At 40.4% G+C, this 18,320-nt stretch overlaps 1 protein-coding gene and 1 long non-coding RNA gene across 9 annotated transcripts; both read right to left on the bottom strand.

Annotated features, from left to right (window-relative positions):
- Positions 1 to 46: 46 nt before the first annotated feature.
- LOC125902753 (inositol monophosphatase 1-like) lies at positions 47 to 18,255 on the bottom strand. Of its 8 annotated transcripts, none has more exons than XM_049599346.1 (10): positions 18,182 to 18,255; positions 17,909 to 18,101; positions 15,054 to 15,135; positions 12,150 to 12,283; positions 11,870 to 11,974; positions 11,496 to 11,541; positions 2,039 to 2,147; positions 1,827 to 1,935; positions 395 to 546; positions 47 to 317 (listed from the first exon to the last, which is right to left on the bottom strand). In XM_049599346.1, exons 3-10 carry the CDS (start codon positions 15,114 to 15,116, stop codon positions 187 to 189), a joined length of 849 nt encoding a protein of 282 aa, XP_049455303.1. In that variant the 5' UTR covers positions 15,117 to 15,135; positions 17,909 to 18,101; positions 18,182 to 18,255; the 3' UTR covers positions 47 to 186. The 8 variants fall into 8 exon arrangements, with proteins under 8 accessions (XP_049455303.1, XP_049455301.1, XP_049455304.1 ...); XM_049599344.1 differs by having other exon boundaries at positions 17,913 to 18,101; XM_049599347.1 differs by having other exon boundaries at positions 15,054 to 15,132; positions 17,913 to 18,101.
- On the bottom strand, positions 13,649 to 14,240 carry LOC125902771 (uncharacterized). The gene is made up of 3 exons (XR_007451183.1): positions 14,203 to 14,240; positions 14,069 to 14,163; positions 13,649 to 13,928 (listed from the first exon to the last, which is right to left on the bottom strand). It is a non-coding gene; the product is annotated as an uncharacterized LOC125902771 (long non-coding RNA).
- Positions 18,256 to 18,320: the final 65 nt, after the last annotated feature.

Here is an 18,320-nt window from a genome sequence, read left to right as displayed (position 1 = left end):
CCACAGTAACAGACACAACATGACGTCCAGGTACGACATCAGACAGTTTTCTTGACAACCTTTATTCATCAAACTGAACATCTGTAACATCAGTCTGTCGCTAGATCCTCAGTGAACTGCAGCGGCGAAGCATCATCTTTACTGTGTGAGTGGCGGCGTTGGAGCGCCGTTGGTGGGGTGTCGTCGTTACTGTTTGGGCGGCAGCGGAGCGTCGTCTCTGGGAGGACTGAAGTGGTCGATCTCTTTGACGAGCCTCTCGGCGATGGTTCTCTTGTTGGCAGCGAGAATTCTTCTGGACATCAGGTCCACGTCTCCTCCTGAAGACAGAACGTCTCACAGTTAGTTCGTCCATCTGAGTTATCAGCAGAAACAGAGTCCGTCTGAGTGTCTTTACCCTCCACATCCATCAGGACTCCTCCAGCCTCCGACACGATCAGTGAGCTGGCGGCGACGTCCCAAACATGGATCCCCATCTCATAATACGCCTCAACACAACCAGACGCCACCAGACACATGTTGATGGCTGCAGTTCCTGCGCCGCGCACCCTGAAACACACCGTCAGAGTAAAAATATACAAAGTACACCACAACAGGAATACTACTGAGTACTGAGAGTCTTATCACTGAGAGTATTATCACTGAGAGTACTGATTATAATTAATGACAGTACTGAGAGTATTACTGAGAGTACTGTGAGTATTATTACTGAGAGTGCTGAGTATTATTAATGAGTACTGAGTATAATTACTAAGAGTACTGTGAGTATTACTACTGCGAGTTCTGAGTATTATTAATAAGAGTACTGTGAGTATAATAAGAGTACTGTGAGTATTACTACTGAGGGTGCTGAGTATTATTAATAAGAGTACTGTGAGTATTACTACTGAGAGTGCTGAGTATAATTAATAAGAGTACTGTGAGTATTATTAATAAGTACTGTGAGTATTACTACTGAGAGTACTGAGTATTACTACTGAGAGTGCTGAGTATTATTAATAAGAGTACTGTGAGTATAATTAATAAGAGTACTGTGAGTATTATTAATAATAGTACTATGAGTATTACTACTGAGTGTGCTGAGTATTATTAATAAGAGTACTGTGAGTATTACTACTGAGAGTGCTGAGTATTATTAATAAGAGTACTGTGAGTATAATTAATAAGAGTACTGTGAGTATTATTAATAAGAGTACTGTGAGTATTACTACTGAGAGTGCTGAGTATTATTAATAAGAGTACTATGAGTATTACTACTGAGAGTGCTGAGTATTATTAATAAGAGTACCGTGAGTATAATTAATAAGAGTACTGTGAGTATTATTAATAAGAGTACTATGAGTATTATTACTGAGTGTGCTGAGTATTATTAATAAGAGTACTGTGAGTATTACTACTGAGAGTGCTGAGTGTTATTAATAAGAGTACCGTGAGTATAATTAATAAGAGTACTGTGAGTATTATTAATAAGAGTACTGTGAGTATTAGTACTGAGAGTGCTGAGTATTATTAATAAGAGTACTGTGAGTATTACTACTGAGAGTGCTGAGTATTATTAATAAGAGTACTGTGAGTATAATTAATAAGAGTACTGTGAGTATAATTAATAAGAGTGCTGAGTATAATTAATAAGAGTACTGTGAGTATTATTAATAAGAGTACTGTGAGTATAGTTAATAAGAGTACTGTGAGTATTACTACTGAGGGTGCTGAGTATAATTAGTAAGTGTACTGTGAGTATAATTAATGAGAATACTGTGAGTATAATTAATAAGAGTACTGTGAGTATTACTACTGAGAGTGCTGAATATTATTAATAAGAGTATTACCCGTGGACAGGGATACAGAGGACGTTCCTCAGGCTAGAGAAGATCTTGTCCACAGCCTCAGGGTCTCTGTTTGAGCCAAACTCGGTGGCGATGATCGACTGTTTGATGTCTGACAGGAAGAACTCACAGGTCAGATTCTGCTCTCTGACTGGATCAGCGTATGATGACATCACATTCTGTTACTGTTCAGGTCCATCATTTGTGTGACTGACCTTCTTGATCAGAAACCTGCAGCGGTTCTCCGTCACGGAACGCTCCTCTCCCCCTCCTCGCTGTGTACATCTTATCTTCAAGACAACTGTAAACAACCCCAAATTCCACCTGACAATGGACGCCACAGAACATGAGTTACACTATGACATGTTTACTACTTCAACAGTTTTCTCTCATAAGGACATATGACATGCAATACTAGGACATACAACTATGACGTTTTTTCATGATTTTTGATGGCATGCTATACTATGACGTTTTTTCATGATTTTGGACGACATGCTATACTATGACGTTTTTTCATGACTTTGGACGACATGCTATACTATGACGTTTTTTCATGATTTTTGATGGCATGTGACGTTTTTCGTGATTTTTGACGACATGCTATACTATGACGTTTTTTAATGACTTTTGATGAGATCATATCTCTCCTGTTTTAGCTTCTCTGCACTGGCTCCCTGTAAAATCCAGAATTGAATTTAAAATCCTACTGTTAACTTATAAAGCTCTAAATGGTCAAGCTCCGTCATATCTTAGAGAGCTCATAGTGCCATATTATCCCACCAGAACACTGCGCTCTGAGAACGCAGGGTTACTCGTGGTCCCTAAAGTCTCCAAAAGTAGATCAGGAGCCAGAGCCTTCAGCTATCAGGCTCCTCTCCTGTGGAATCATCTTCCTGTTACGGTCCGGGAGGCAGACACCGTCTCCACATTTAAGACTAGACTTAAGACTTTCCTCTTTGATAAAGCTTATAGTTAGGGCTGGCTCAGGCTTGCCCTGTACCAGCCCCTAGTTAGGCTGACTTAGGCCTAGTCTGCCGGAGGACCCCCCTATAATACACCGGGCACCTTCTCTCTCTCTCTCGTATCCTATTACTGCATCTTGCTAACTCGGCCATTCTGGATGTCACTAACTCGGCCATTCTGGATGTCACTAACTCGGCTTCTTCTCCGGAGCCTTTGTGCTCCACTGTCTCTCAGATTAACTCATATCACAGCGGTGCCTGGACAGCGTGACGTGTGTGGTTGTGCTGCTGCCGTGGTCCTGCCAGATGCCTCCTGCTGCTGCTGCCATCATTAGTCATTAGTCATACTTCTACTGTTATTATACACATATGACTATTGTCACACATGTATACTGTCAGATATTAATACATACTTTCAACATATTGTACCGCAGTAGCCAGAACTATAACTATAATATTATTACTTTCATTAATGTTGTTGTAAGCTACTGTCATTACCTGCATCTCTCTCTCTCTCTCTCTCTCTCTCTCTCTCTCTCTCTCTCTCTCTCTCTCTCTGTCTCATTGTGTCATGTGGATTACTGTTAATTTATTATGTTGATCTGTTCTGTACGACATCTATTGCACGTCTGTCCGTCCTGGAAGAGGGATCCCTCCTCAGTTGCTCTTCCTGAGGTTTCTACCGTTTTTTCCCCGTTAAAGGGTTTTTTGGGGAGTTTTTCCTGATCAGCTGTGAGGGTCATAAGGACAGAGGGATGTCGTATGCTGTAAAGCCCTGTGAGGCAAATTGTGATTTGTGATATTGGGCTTTATAAATAAAATTGAATTGATGGCATGCTATACTATGACGTTTTTTAATGACTTTGGACGACATGTTATACTGTGACGTTTTCTCGTGATTTTTGACGACATGCTATACTGTGACGTTTTTTCATGACTTTTGAACGACATGCTATACTATGAAATTTTTTCATGACTTTTTGATGACATGCCATACTATGATGTTTTTTCATGACTTTTGGACGACATGCTATCCTTTAACGTTTTTCATGACTTTTGGACGACATGCTATACTATGAAATTTTTTCATGACTTTTGGACGACATGCTATACTATGAAATTTTTTCATGACTTTTTGACGACATGCCGTACTATGATGTTTTTTCATGATTTTGGACGACATGGAATTCTATGACGTTTTTTTCAGAATTTTGGACCACATGCTATACTATGATGTTTTTTCATGGATTTTTCACATCATTTATTATGACCTTTTCTTTCCTAAATTTTGGATGCCATGCTATACTATGATGTTTTTTCATGACTTTTGGACCACATGGTATACTATGATGTTTTTTCATGATTTTTGACGACATGCTATACGATGAAATTTTTTTCATGACTTTTTGACAACATGCTACACTATGACATTTTTTCATGATTTTGGACGACATGCTATACTATGACGTTTTTTAAAGAGACATTGTGTTACATTTTCAGTTGTTTATTGGCAAAGATTGATGTCTGCATTCATAAATATGTCATCACTGGTGTACTATTACCTCCACCAATAATCTGACTTATTCTCGTAAAAAAAGAGAATTTCGGATTTGTTTGTACATTGTGCGGGTAAGTCGTCTGTGGGGTTCCATTACGTTTCGCCATCTTGAGAATACACCCGCCAGCAAGGGACATACAGCACCGCCTTCGGCGTTTTCATTGAGAGCCAGGCCAGCACTGCGTGACTGAGGAGCTGAAGGAGAGGAGCAAGAGGCGCCTCGCTACTACCCTGGCAAATATGAAACAAAGTCCCACTCTTTAAGCATAATGCAGGATCATGCATATGCAGCATCATGGGAGACGGAATCCTTGTCGCCAAGAAAGCGCAAAAGGGAATAGAAAAGGCACCATGACCGGCGAATTAAAAAAACAAGGGGGTTGCCTTTCCCAGGTAGAGAGAGCTGCTGAGGGAGAATGGTAATGCAATCACAAGCCAGCGCCGCTGTTGGCTGTTAGCCGCTGTTAGCGGCCAGTCGCTAACAGCCTCATCCCTCTCCTCGCATCACTGCGCCGCTGTTAGCTGTTAGCCGCTAGCCGCTGTTAGCCGCTGTTCGCGCTGGCCTGTGACTGTATTACCTTTCTCCTTCAACAGCTCTCTCCACCTGGGAAAGGCAACCCCAATGCTGACCCTTGTTTTTTTAATTCGCCGGTCACGCTGCCTTTTTGATTCCCTTTTGCACTTTCTTGGCAATGAGGATTCCGTCTCCCGTGATGCTGCATAATACATGATCCTGCATTATGCTCAAACAGTGGGACTTTGTTATGCGGCAGTAGTGCCGCTGGCCACTAACAGCTGTTAGCGGCGCAGTGATGTGAGGAGAGGGATGAGGTGTGTGAGGTTGAGCCACTTGTCAGTTGTCAAAAGACAAGACGTAATTGGTTTGTTTCAATTTACATCCGCCCCAACAGTCCTACATTGTAAACACAGCCAGCATGGTCAGGAGGGGGTTTCTCAACTCACGTCACGTGTCTGTGTAGCAGCCTGAATGAATACTCCATGAAGTATTGGATGACATGGTTTCATCAGTGTTATCATAGCTTTTTGGTACACAGCGGCTACAGTTGTTGCAATACGTATTTGAAACAGTGAGGCGCTAGAGTGCGCCATCTGTTTGAATACAATATATGATTTCAACGTTAGATGGGTGAAATTCCTACACACTGTGGCTTTAATGATTTTGGACGACATGCTATACTATGACATTTTTTTAATGACTTTTTGACGACATGCTATACTATGACCTTTTTTTCATGATTTTGGACGACATACTATACTATGACGTTTTTTCATGACTTTGGACGACATGCTATACTATGACTTTTTTCGTGACCTTTGACGACATACTATACAATGATGTTTTTGCGTGAATTTTGGACGACATACTATACTATGATGTTTTTTCATGGTTTTTTTGGACAACACGCTATACTATGATGTCCTTTCTGGTTTTTGGACGACATGCTATAGTATAACTTTTTTCGTGATTTTTGGACAACATACTATACAATGTTTTTGCGTGAATTTTGGACGACATGCTATACTATGACCGTTTTTCATGATGTCTGATGACATGCTATACTACGACGTTTTTTCATGACTTTTGGACGACATGCTATACTATGACTTTTTTAGTGATTTTTGGACGACATGCTACACTATGACTTTTTTAGTGATTTTTGGACGACATGCTATACTATGACTTTTTCATGATTTTTGGACGACATGCTATACTATGACTTTTTTAGTGATTTTTGGACGACATGCTACACTATGACTTTTTTAGTGATTTTTGGACGACATGCTATACTATGACTTTTTTTCATGATTTTTTGACGACATACTATACTATGACTTTTTTCGTGACCTTTGATGACAATGATGTTTTTGCATGAATTTTGGACGACACGCTATACTATGACGTTTTTATGTGATTTTTGGGCAACGTACTATACTATGGCATTTTTATGAGAATTTTGGACGACATGCTATAATGTGATGTTTTTTCGATGACAAGCTATACACTATGACCTTTTTGGTGGTCTTTTTTGACGACATGGTATGCTTAAATGTTTTTTATGACCTTTTATCACTATTTTTTGACAAATTACGGTAGACAATGTCGTTTGAGTATTAATTTTATGTACAGTACAGGCCAAAAGATTGGACACACCTTCTCATTCAATGCGGTTTTTTTTTTTTTTTTTTCATGACTATTTACATTGTAGATTCTCACTGAAGGCATCAAAACTATGAATGAACACATGTGGAGTTATGTACTTAACAAAAAAAGGTGAAATAACTGAAAACATGTTTTATATTCTAGTTTCTTCAAAATAGCCACCCTTTGCTCTGATTACTGCTTTGCACACTCTTGGCATTCTCTCCATGAGCTTCAAGAGGTAGTCACCTGAAATGGTTTCCACTTCACAGGTGTGCCTTATCAGGGTTAATTAGTGGAATTTCTTGCTTTATCAATGGGGTTGGGACCATCAGTTGTGTTGTGCAGAAGTCAGGTTAATACACAGCCGACAGCCCTATTGGACAACTGTTAAAATTCATATTATGGCAAGAACCAATCAGCTAACTAAAGAAAAACGAGTGGCCATCATTACTTTAAGAAATGAAGGTCGGTCAGTCCGGAAAATTGCAAAAACTTTAAATGTGTCCCCAAGTGGAGTCGCAAAAACCATCAAGCGCTACAACGAAACTGGCACACATGAGGACCGACCCAGGAAAGGAAGACCAAGAGTCACCTCTGCTTCTGAGGATAAGTTCATCCGAGTCACCAGCCTCAGAAATCGCAAGTTAACAGCAGCTCAGATCAGAGACCAGATGAATGCTACCTGCCCTCCTCTCACTTTGGACTTCAACTCTCCTCCTCCTCAACCTGCACTCTTTACACCTCTACATGTTAGGAGACAGCTGAGCAAACTCCCCGCTGGTAAGGCTGCAGGCCCTGATGGTGTCAGCCCACGGGTTCTCAGAGCCTGCGCCGAACAGCTCTGTGGAGTGCTTCATCGTGTCTTCAACATGAGCCTGTGCATCCAGAGGGTCCCTGTGATATGGAAGACGTCCTGCCTCGTTCCAGTGCCAAAGACGCCGCAGCCCAGCGGTCTCTCGGACTACCGACCGGTGGCACTGACGTCACATATCATGAAGACCCTGGAGAGACTTGTCCTGGAGCAGCTCAGGCCTATGGTCAGGCCGCACCTGGATCCCCTCCAGTTCGCCTACCAGCCCCGGATTGGAGTTGAGGATGCCCTCATTTACCTGCTGAACCGCGTCTACGCCCACCTGGACAAGCCGGGGAGCACTGTGAGGGTCACGTTCTTTGACTTCTCCAGTGCTTTCAATACCATCAGGCCTGCTCTACTGGGTGACAAGCTGACGGCGATGCTGGTGGATCCCCCCCTTGTGTCCTGGATTGTGGATTACCTCACTGGCCGACCACAGTACGTGCGCTTACGGCACTGTGTGTCAGACACAGTGGTCAGCAATACCAGGGCCCCACAAGGTACTGTCCTCTCTCCTTTCCTCTTCACCCTTTACACCACGGACTTCAGCTACCAGACAGAGTCTTGCCATCTTCAGAAGTTTTCTGATGACTCTGCTATAGTTGGATGTATCAGCAAGGGTGAGGAGGCTGAGTACAGGGCTGTGGTGAATAACTTTGTCTCATGGTGTGAGCTGAACCACCTGCAGCTCAACACAACAAAGACAAAAGAGCTGGTGGTGGATCTGAGGAGAACGAGGACACCAGTGACCCCAGTTTCCATCCTGGGGCATAACGTGGACATTGTAGAACACTACAAGTACCTGGGTGTGTTCATCGACAATAAACTGGACTGGACTAAGAACACTGAAGTCCTTTACAAGAAGGGACAGAGCCTCTATTTTCTGAGGAGGCTCCGCTCCTTTAACATCTGCCGGACTATGCTGAGGATGTTTTATGAGTCTGTGGTGGCCAGTGCTATTCTGTTTGCTGTGGTGTGCTGGGGCAGCAGACTGAGAGTAGCCGACACCAACAGACTCAACAAGCTGAAGAAAGGCCAGTGACGTTGTGGGGGTGGAGCTGGACCCTTTGACACCAGTGTCAGACAGGAGGATGCTGTCGAAGGTGCGGGCGATACTTCAGCATGGCTCTCACCCTCTCCACAACGCTCTGGTCGAACTGAGGAGCACCTTCAGCCAGAGACTGATTGCCACTAAATGCACCACTGAGCGCCACAGGAAGTCATTCTTACCTGTGGCCATTAAACTGTACAACTCCTCCCTTTGATTATCGGACTCATTTGGCTATTTATAAAACAAAACACACAATATAATTACTCATTCTTATTTCATTTATAACGCTACAACCTTTTCATTGTATACTGTATATATTTCAGATTGTCTACTATTTTTATTATTTATTTCACTTTATTGTCTACTTTAATATTTTATTTTATGTTAATGTCTACTTTAATATTGTATCTTATTCTATTTTATTCTAATGTCTACTTTAATATTTTATTTTATGTTAATGTCTACTTTAATATTTTATTTTATTTTATTTTATTTTATTTTAATGTCTACTTTAATATTTTATTTTATTTATTTCATTGTCTATTTTAGTATCTTATTTATATCTGCATCTTTATCTCTTGTTTCCATTTATGCTGTATTTCTATTTCTACTTTGCACGGAGCATTGGAACAAAAACAATTTCCCCCCGGGGATTAATAAAGTATTCTGAATCTGAATCTGAATCTGAAATTTTGTTAATACCTTATACAGGAAGGACCATCTCACTGAATCAAACGCTTTCTCTGCGTCTAAACTAATTATAAGCGACTCCAGCTTTTGTTGAGTGACCTGTCTCATAACATGCAGTGTTTTCCTGATATTGTCTGTCGTCTGTCTCTGTCTGATGAAGCCTGTCTGGTCTTTGTGTATCAGGTCTGGTAGAATCAATTCTATTCTTTTGGATAGGATAGAGGTGAACAGTTTATTGGACGATAGTTCCCACACTCGAGTTTATCCTTCCCCTCTTTCGGAATGATAGATATTATTGCATCCCTCCATGAGGGGGGGATCTTTTTCATTTCCAGCACTCAATTAAATGTTTTTAAGAGTGTTGGAAGTAATTGGTCCTGCATTATTTTATACCACTCCGGGGTGAAACCATCCGTCCCCGGGGACTTTCCTCCTTTTAGCCTTCCAATTGCTGACTGTAGTTCTTCTTTTGTTATTTTAGCTATCAATCTATCGTTTTGTTCTTTTGTGACCTTCGGCAAGTGTATCAAAGATAAGAAAGCTTCTGTCTGGTGATCATTGTTCAATTGGGGTTGAGAATATAGTATTTTATAGTAGTTTTCAAAACATTGTTGAATTTTCTCTATACTGGTTTCTATCTCATTTGTTGTGGAGTTTCTTATTTTGTGTATAGTTCTCTCTGCTTGTTGCTTACGCAACTTATATGATAAAAGCTTCAATGATTTCCCCCCTATCTCGTAGTATTGTTGCTTTAAGAACAAGAGTTTTTTTTTTTTGTATTTCCTGCGTGTTTATTTCATCTATTTCTTTTTTTAATTCTGTAATTTTGGATTTAGTCCCATCTTCAAAGGTTTCTGAATGTTCTTTCTGAAGTTTCTTCAACTTACTCTCGAGGTTCTTGAGTTTTTGTTGCCTAATTTTCTTCTCACTTGCCGAAATGGCTATTATTCTACCTCTAATCACGGCCTTCAAGGCATCCCAGAGTATGGATGGAGTCACCTCTTTATTATCATTAAATTCCAAATACAATTTAATCTCCATCTTCAGTTTGTCTTTAATAGTTGGGTTATTTAAAATATTCGAGTTCAGCCTCCAGAGAGTGGACCTAGGCTTGCTATTGAGGTTGACTGATAAATAAATCGGGCTATGATCAGACAGAGTGGTAGGGCCTATCTCGCATTGGTCTAGTCTATAAAGGTCTTTTTTGAAAGTGAAGAAATAATCGATCCGGGAGTACACATTGTGGACGGCTGAGAAATGTGTAAAGTCACGACTAATTGGATTTCCTTCTCTCCACACGTCCACAATTCCCATTTCTTGCATCAAAGTTTGAATTTTCTTACTATTGTTCTTTGCATCAGGTCTGCCGTTTGAAGAGTCTAATTTCAGATTTAGCCGAATATTAAAGTCCCCCCCGCATATTGAAATCCCTTGACTTTTTATTGCCATTAATTCAAATATGTGTTTATAAACAGGCCAATCGCTACCAGGAGGAATATACACATTAATGAGACTTGTCACTATTCCCTCTATTTTACCTGTAATTATAACAAATCTACCTTCCTTATCCTTATAATCAGAAATATGTTCGTAATTTAATGCACTAGATATCAGAATTGCCACTCCTCTCCGTCTCCCCGAATCATGTGAAGAAAAAAAGACATGTTTAAAACCCATTTGATTTAATTTGGCATGTTCTAAGTCATCTAGGTGGGTTTCCTGCAAGAATGCTATGTGGATTTTATCCTTCTTTAGTTTTGACAATATTTTCCACCTCTTGATTGGATTAAGTACTCCATTTACATTATGTGTGACCATTTTTATAGATTTGTTTTGCATCTAAATGATTAACCTCTCTATTTCTTTCATTGACCTGGTAAGCTCCCCCCGCCCTGCAATAACCCACAGAGAGTGAACAAATGAACAGTGAACAAATAACCAATCAAATAGAATAGAAATCAACATAAATTGTCTGTGTGACTCCCAATGTAGGGGTCCAAGTGCTTGACCCTGTTGAGCTACAGTGGGCAGCTCTAAGGGGAGAACCCTACACCTGTTGCCAGTGAAAGGGGCCCCTATCTGTGGTAGTAGCACATCGAGAAAGTGTACCCTAAACGAGCTATCTAATTATTCAAGTGATATTATTTGTCTATCCCTAGTTTTCATAACATTACTGTCCGAGAGATTTGTCCATCAACACACCCATCCTAGGGCTGGCCCAGCTCAGCCCATTCTCCAAGAGAGGTGGGAGAATTTAAAAAAAAAAAAAAAACCATATATATACATATATATATATATATATATATATATATATATATATATATATATATATATATATACACACACATACATATACATACATACATACGTACCCACATATATAGAACCCACCTGTTTGTTGACAGAAAATCCGATGGAAACAGCAACAAAAGGAAATCTGTTAATGACACAATGTTTTTAATGGGTGTCAAGTATTACTTAATAAAAGTTAAAATTAAAGGTTGTGTGTTTTTCAAATGATTAATAATTAGCACTGTTACTGTTGTTAGTGATGTCACAGGACTGTGGTTATTGATGTCACAGGACTGTGGTTAGTGATGTCACAGGACTGTTCATTCAGTCTTGTTTCATTCAGGTGATCTGAACATTTAAAAACTGATCAAACTGCGATCAAACAGCTGATGATAATTAGATGATGATGAAGTGATGATGTCAGTGATTATGTCACTGTGCTCTGCCGAATGTGTGTTTAATTAAAAACTCACGCATGAACGAAGTTGGTCGTCCCATCGATTGGGTCAATGATCCAGGTGGGACTGTCGGTCAGGACGCATGGTTCACCTGCAGCCACAGACTCCTCCCCTATGAACCTTTTTCACACACACACACACGCGCGCGCGCGCGGGGTTCATATTTACGGTGAGCTTTTGTTTATGAGAATAAAGAAACTTTATCGACACGTCGTTACTTCAGTATCAGTAACAACTATTACTAGTAGTAATAACTATCAGTAACAGTATCACTGAGGGGCGCCGAGCCTCTTACTTGTGAGTGGGGAATTTGTCCTTCACTGATTGGATGATGAGTTGCTCCACTTTCTGGTCGGTTTGTGTCACCAGATCAACCGAACAACTCTTCGTCATCACCTTCCTGTCGTCCTGCAGAGCCCCACGCACCACCTGATCAATACACCACATCAATACACCTGATCAATACCCATCATCAATACATCTGATCAATACACCACATCAATACACCTGATCAATACCTGTCATCGAATACACAAGGCCCCTCTTTCAGAGAGCAGGATGAAACTCTGAGTTTGTTCAGCCTGAGATGAAACTGTGAGGTTTCCGTTTCACAAAGCCAGATCAGTGAAACCGAGTCAGTTACTATGGCAACATACTCTGTGAAGCAAACCCGTGACTCAGTAGGTTTGCTTCACAGAGTATGTTGCCATAGTAACTGAGCCTGAGGCTGAGCGTGTAGCAGGAAGTAGAAACACGGCGTGTCCTTTAGTGAATGAAGTGGTGGAGGTTGAGGCCCAGTGTTAATGAGAAATGAATCTACCTGGACACATGATGAGGTCATTGATCAAGACGTCTCATATATTCAAAGATGGAACTGGCTCATTTATTGGACTCAACATCCCATAATAGCTCCATCAGCCTGGTGTCCACGTCGTCATGACGTCAGGATCAGTTCCAGTCTGTTTAATATCTGTGTGTTTGATGTTGAGTTTGTGCCCAGTGTGTTTGGGCTCCATCACATTACAGCTGAATAACTTATATTCAAATATATGAACACTGTTAAGATAGAAACATGTTTCTGTATGTTAGACACATGACCTCATCACATGACATCAATCATGAATCATGTTATCTGCACTCTACTGATGATGTCTGTTGGTGCTCACTGTGAACCTGAACGCACCTCTCTCAGGCTGAACATACTCACAGCTGATTGAACTGATTCTGATCAGGGGGCTTCACACGAGGACTGGGTGTCGCCACTAATTTCCTGAATCGATTTGATCCGACTGGAGATATTTCAGTTAAAAAACAATTTTTGCTGGTATGAGAAAGAGACTGTCAGAGAACTAACACTGTAAACTTTACAAGGAATTATTTTTTTAGAAAGAATAAACTCAGAACAGAATTAAAACTGAATATTTTATAACTAAATGTTTGTAGAGCAGCAACAGAAACATTAAAACAACAAAGTCACAAAATAAACTTAATATGTGACTGGAAACAGATCGAACATGTCAATAACATAAATCATGTTCTGACATCACAACACTGAGTCGAGTTTACAGAGACATCAGTCCACCTGTCGACCTGTCCTCTCTGCGGCTCAGGACAGTCACTGTCTGCAGGTCACATGACCACAGGTCACATGACCTCGGGTCACATGACCTCAGGTCGGTTTTCAGATAGGAGACAGAGAGTTAAACCTTTAACAGCTGTTGTTGTTTCAGCTTGTTGTAGCTGTAAAGCCTCTGTGCGTGTTCCTAACATGACGTCAGCGGCGAGGATGACAGACTGTGGACAGAGCAGACTGAAATATTTTCTACATGTTGCTGATCAGCTGTTTGATAAAGTATTGATTTTGTCCTGGTGGAGGTTTTATTGCACTCACAGTAACAAGCGCAGCTGTCGTCAGCTCAAGTTATCTTCACTTCCTGTCTGCACCATGGCGTCCCTACTCTGTGTTTGTGTGTACAAGTGTCACAGCAGCCTCACAGCAGGAGCAGCTGCTGCAGCACGATACTAAATTACATCAACACATAAAACCAGTGAGCTAACACCTAACAGCTAACACCTAATAGCTAACACCTAATAGCTAACAGCTAACACCTAACAGCTAACACCTAATAGCTAACAGCTAACACCTAATAGCTAACAGCTAACACCTAACAGCTAACACCTAATAGCTAACAGCTAACACCTAACAGCTAACACCTAATAGCTAACAGCTAGTTAATAGCTAACAGCTAACACCTAATAGCTAACAGCTAACACCTAATAGCTAACAGCTAACACCTAACAGCTAACACCTAGTAGCTAACAGCTAGTTAATAGCTAACAGCTAACACCTAATAGCTAACAGCTAACACCTAACAGCTAACACCTAATAGCTAACAGCTAGTTAATAGCTAACAGCTAACACCTAATAGCTAACAGCTAACACCTAACAGCTAACACCTAATAGCTAACAGCTAACACCTAACAGCTAACACCTAATAGCTAACAGCTAACACCTAATAGCTAACAGCTAACACCTAACAGCTAACAACTAGTTAATAGCTAACAGCTAACACCTAATAGCTAACAGCTAACACCTAATAGCTAACAGCTAACACCTAACAGCTAACAACTAGTTAATAGCTAACAGCTAACACCTAACAGCTAACACCTAATAGCTAACAGCTAACACTTAATAGCTAATAGCTAACAGCTAACACTTAATAGGTAACAGCTAACTGCTAACACCTAATAGCTAACAGCTAGTTAATAGCTAACAGCTAATAGGTAACAGCTAATAGGTAACAGCTAACTGCTAACACCTAATAGCTAACAGCTAGTTAATAGCTAACACCTAATAGCTAACAGCTAGTTAATAGCTAACACCTAATAGCTAACAGCTAATAGCTAACAGCTAACACCTAATAGGTAACAGCTAACAGCTACAGATAAAAGAGGCAGTAACTTGACAGTAAGTTGTTCATAACTTAGCACCGCGGCTCGTTTACTACGGTAAGATTCACGGGGTTAAAGCTTCACACACCGATGGAAAAAAGATCGATCTCGGACTTTATTAATCAATATCAGGTCATTCCAGTGAAGATCGATTTGAATCGGATGAATCGATTGTTTTAACCCAGCCCTATTACACACACACACACACACACACACACACACACACACACACACAGTGACCTCTGACCTCTCCAGCTCTCCGAGCAGCAGCAACAGCGTGATCCATGGCATTCTGCCAGAGGTCGGCCATGATGGAGGAGGAGCTCCTTCTAAGGAGAGAAAGATCACCATGAGGAGGAGCAGAGGAGCTGTTTCCCAGCTAATCAGGGATAAAAAAAGACCGATGCTGAATGACGCACCCGTCAGTCTACGCGTCATTCTCTTCTAAGAATTCTGATTTAAACTCTTGTGGTTTTATTTCTCATACCAATGGTAACCATGGCAACAGGAACAATTCCTTTTTGCTCTGGTCACGTGTTCAACACACAGTTGCTGAGGACAAAATGTAGCTCAGAGTGGTTGTTAGTCGTTACAGACACTGATATGATGAGCACCAATTTCCTGATGTTAAATTCAGACAAAACTGAAGTTATTGTTCTTGGCCCCAAACAACTCAGGTGAGTAGATAATGGCTGAATTTTCACTTTTGGGTGCACTATCCCTTTAAGTGCCCATAACAACTTTTCTGTGCTGCATCTTAATATCAGAAGTCTGTCTAAAAACCACGATAACTTAGCCTCTCTACTTTCCTTTACTGGGTGTGATTGTGATGTTAATGCCTGGAGTGAAACTTGGTTAAATGATAAGTCATACATAGATACTCTGAAATTAGAGTTTCAGATTTTACCATAAAAACAGATTGGGCAGAACATGTGGAGGAGTATATGTATGTAAACTCCAGACTCCAGGCTAATGTTTGTGATAACCTGGTACTGGCTTTTCATCAATATCAACATTAATAAAGGTTATAATCTTATCACTGGAGCAATCTATCGTCCACCTGACTCAACCCTTTTGACTTCATGGGTAAACTTGAGGAAACCCTTTATGCAGTAAACAAGAAAAACAATAAATTCATACTCCTTGGGGACTTTAACATAGACATCTCTCAGAATGATACAATTACAAATGATTTTACCAATATTCTACACTTCTTTTTTCCGACCATCAGTACCTATACCAGAGTTACACAATCATCTAGGTCCATCACTGACAAGAACTTAAAGAAATTGCTCATTGTATTCATTTGCCTTTACTTCATGGTGTTGTGCCAAAAATTACCAAAATTGCCAGAATCATTCCTATTTACAAAACTGGTGACAAAAATGATATCAGTAATTACAGTCCAGTCTCTGTTTTACTAGCTTTATCTAAAGTACTGTGTATAATCGACTAAGTGATTATTTGGATAAGCTGCATATTCTCTCTAGTTCTCAGTATGGCTTCAGGAAAAAGAGTTCAACATGCATGGCTATTTTAGATCTCATTGAAAAGATTACCGATGCAGTTGATAAGGGAAATTGTGGTGTTGGCATCTTTTTAGATCTCTCAAAGGAGTTTGACAACAGTTGATTTTGATGTTTTACTGGGGAAATTGAACCATGAACCATGATTAGAGGAAGGGCACATAGCTGGTTTAGAAGCTACCTTTATAGCAGGCAACAATTTGTAATAACCACAAATCGCAAAATATGGATATCAAATATGGGGTCCCCCAGGGCTCAATTTTAGGGCCCTTACTCTTCATCAATTCTCCTAATATCCTACACAAAGCCATTTTTGCTGATGATACCAATTTATTTTTATCACATACAAATACTTTTGAATTACAGGAATTACTCAGCGCTGAATTATAGAAAATAGATATTTGGTTCAAATGTAATAAGTTATCTCTCAACATCAGCAAGACTAATTTCATTGTCTTTTTATCCAATAAAAAGCCATCTGATATGGATCACATATGACTCAAAATAAATGATAAGGAGTTAACTCAAGTAGCCTCAACAAAGTTCCTTGGGGTCCTCATAGATGAGTCCTTAAATTTTAAACTGCATATAGAACATTTAATTTCCAAATTATCTAAATCTTTTTTTCAAAATAAGGTATCACCTTCCTTTATCAGCTCTTTCTCTGTACAAAACTCTGTTTGAACCATATATCAACTACTGTAATGTCATATGGAGCAATACCTTCCCCAGCTATTTAAAAAAAATTAGAAAGTCTTCAAAAAAAGATCAATCGAGCTGTGTCTTGGTCTGAATATAATGCCCTCACAAGCCCTCTCTTCCATCGCTTTGGTCTCCTCCGGCTCACAGAGATAAATCTGTATCAAAATGCATGTATGATGTTCCAGGTAGTCCTTAAAACAAATTTAAGGTTGTCTGAGCTTGTCCCAGTCTGCAGCCCTGGTCATGCTTATGACACCAGGAAAAAACATCTCATCACTGGGAAGAAGAGAAGACTTACAAGTACTAGCTTGTCCATTGCTTGCAGGCGTCTGCTGCTCTGGAACGAGTTTGATGAAGTCTTGAAATCCATCTCCACATTGAAGAAAATGCTAAAAAATTAAACTACTAAGTTCATATATTTAACTATTTTGTTATGTCCTAAAGTCACGTGCTCCGAGAAAGCTCACATCTCTGTGTTTGTTGCTATGTATGATGTTTTTAGCCAAGTTTACCACGTACTGTGTATTGTTTTGTTTCCAAAATACCCAGGCTCCCTCTAAAAGCTTTCAATAGCTTCCTGATTCACACACGCTGTTAACTTCATGCCTGCATGCTGATTTACCGGCGTGTGTGTGTGTGTGTGTGTGTGTGTGTGTGTGTGTGTGTGTGTGTGTGTGTGAATAAATCAAATCAAATCAAATCAAAGCCCTGTGAGGCAATGAATAGCCTATTGATAACAGATCGATATGAATATCAATATGAATATCGATAACAGATCAATATGAGTGTTGCAGTGAACTGCCCGCAGGTCTGTTCAGCTGTTTGTAGGTTTATTAAGGTTTTGTGTGATAGATTATTAATAAGCCGAAGTCACCTACGGTACGTGATGACGTGTCAGGGAGCCGTCACCTGTCCGTGACGTCAGGCCGCGTCGTTAAAAATCAAGCGTCTTTAAATCAGCAGATTTGTGAATGGAGTCTGGTGGAAGGGAAGTCAAGAACAGTTCTGAACAGCGCTCACAGAGAGGTCACCTACGTCATTGAACACGTCAGGGAGCCGGAACTGAACTGTAAACAACATCATCATCAACAACAACAACAACAACAACAACAACAACAACACAATAAAACAACAGTATAAATCTCACCTGAGCGATGATCCGCTGCGGATCAGCGGCACCACACACTTCCGGGTTCTTCTTCTTCTTCTTCCTCCTCCTCCTGCAGCAGAGTTGTGCTGCCTCCTGCTGGTGATATCCTCACACTGCAGCTCCGTCCATAGACATA

The sequence above is a fragment of the Epinephelus fuscoguttatus genome, linkage group LG15 (assembly GCF_011397635.1).
Source record: "Epinephelus fuscoguttatus linkage group LG15, E.fuscoguttatus.final_Chr_v1".
NCBI classification, from domain to species: Eukaryota; Metazoa; Chordata; class Actinopteri; order Perciformes; family Serranidae; genus Epinephelus; species Epinephelus fuscoguttatus.
Note: the sequence above shows the minus strand (reverse complement) of the source record. Positions and strands in the feature narration are given on the sequence as shown.

What these genes read in the sequence shown, in the direction of transcription:
- LOC125902753 (XM_049599346.1), bottom strand. Translation starts at nt 15,116, where the DNA reads ATGGCCGACCTCTGGCAGAATGCCATGGATCACGCTGTTGCTGCTGCT. An exon ending in GACAAATTCCCCACTCACAA is followed by an intron (nt 11,975 to 12,149) that starts GTAAGAGGCTCG and finishes TGTGTGAAAAAG; the next exon opens with GTTCATAGGGGAGGAGTCTG. An exon ending in GATTTTCTGTCAACAAACAG is followed by an intron (nt 2,148 to 11,495) that starts GTGGGTTCTATA and finishes GTCCATTGTCAG; the next exon opens with GTGGAATTTGGGGTTGTTTA.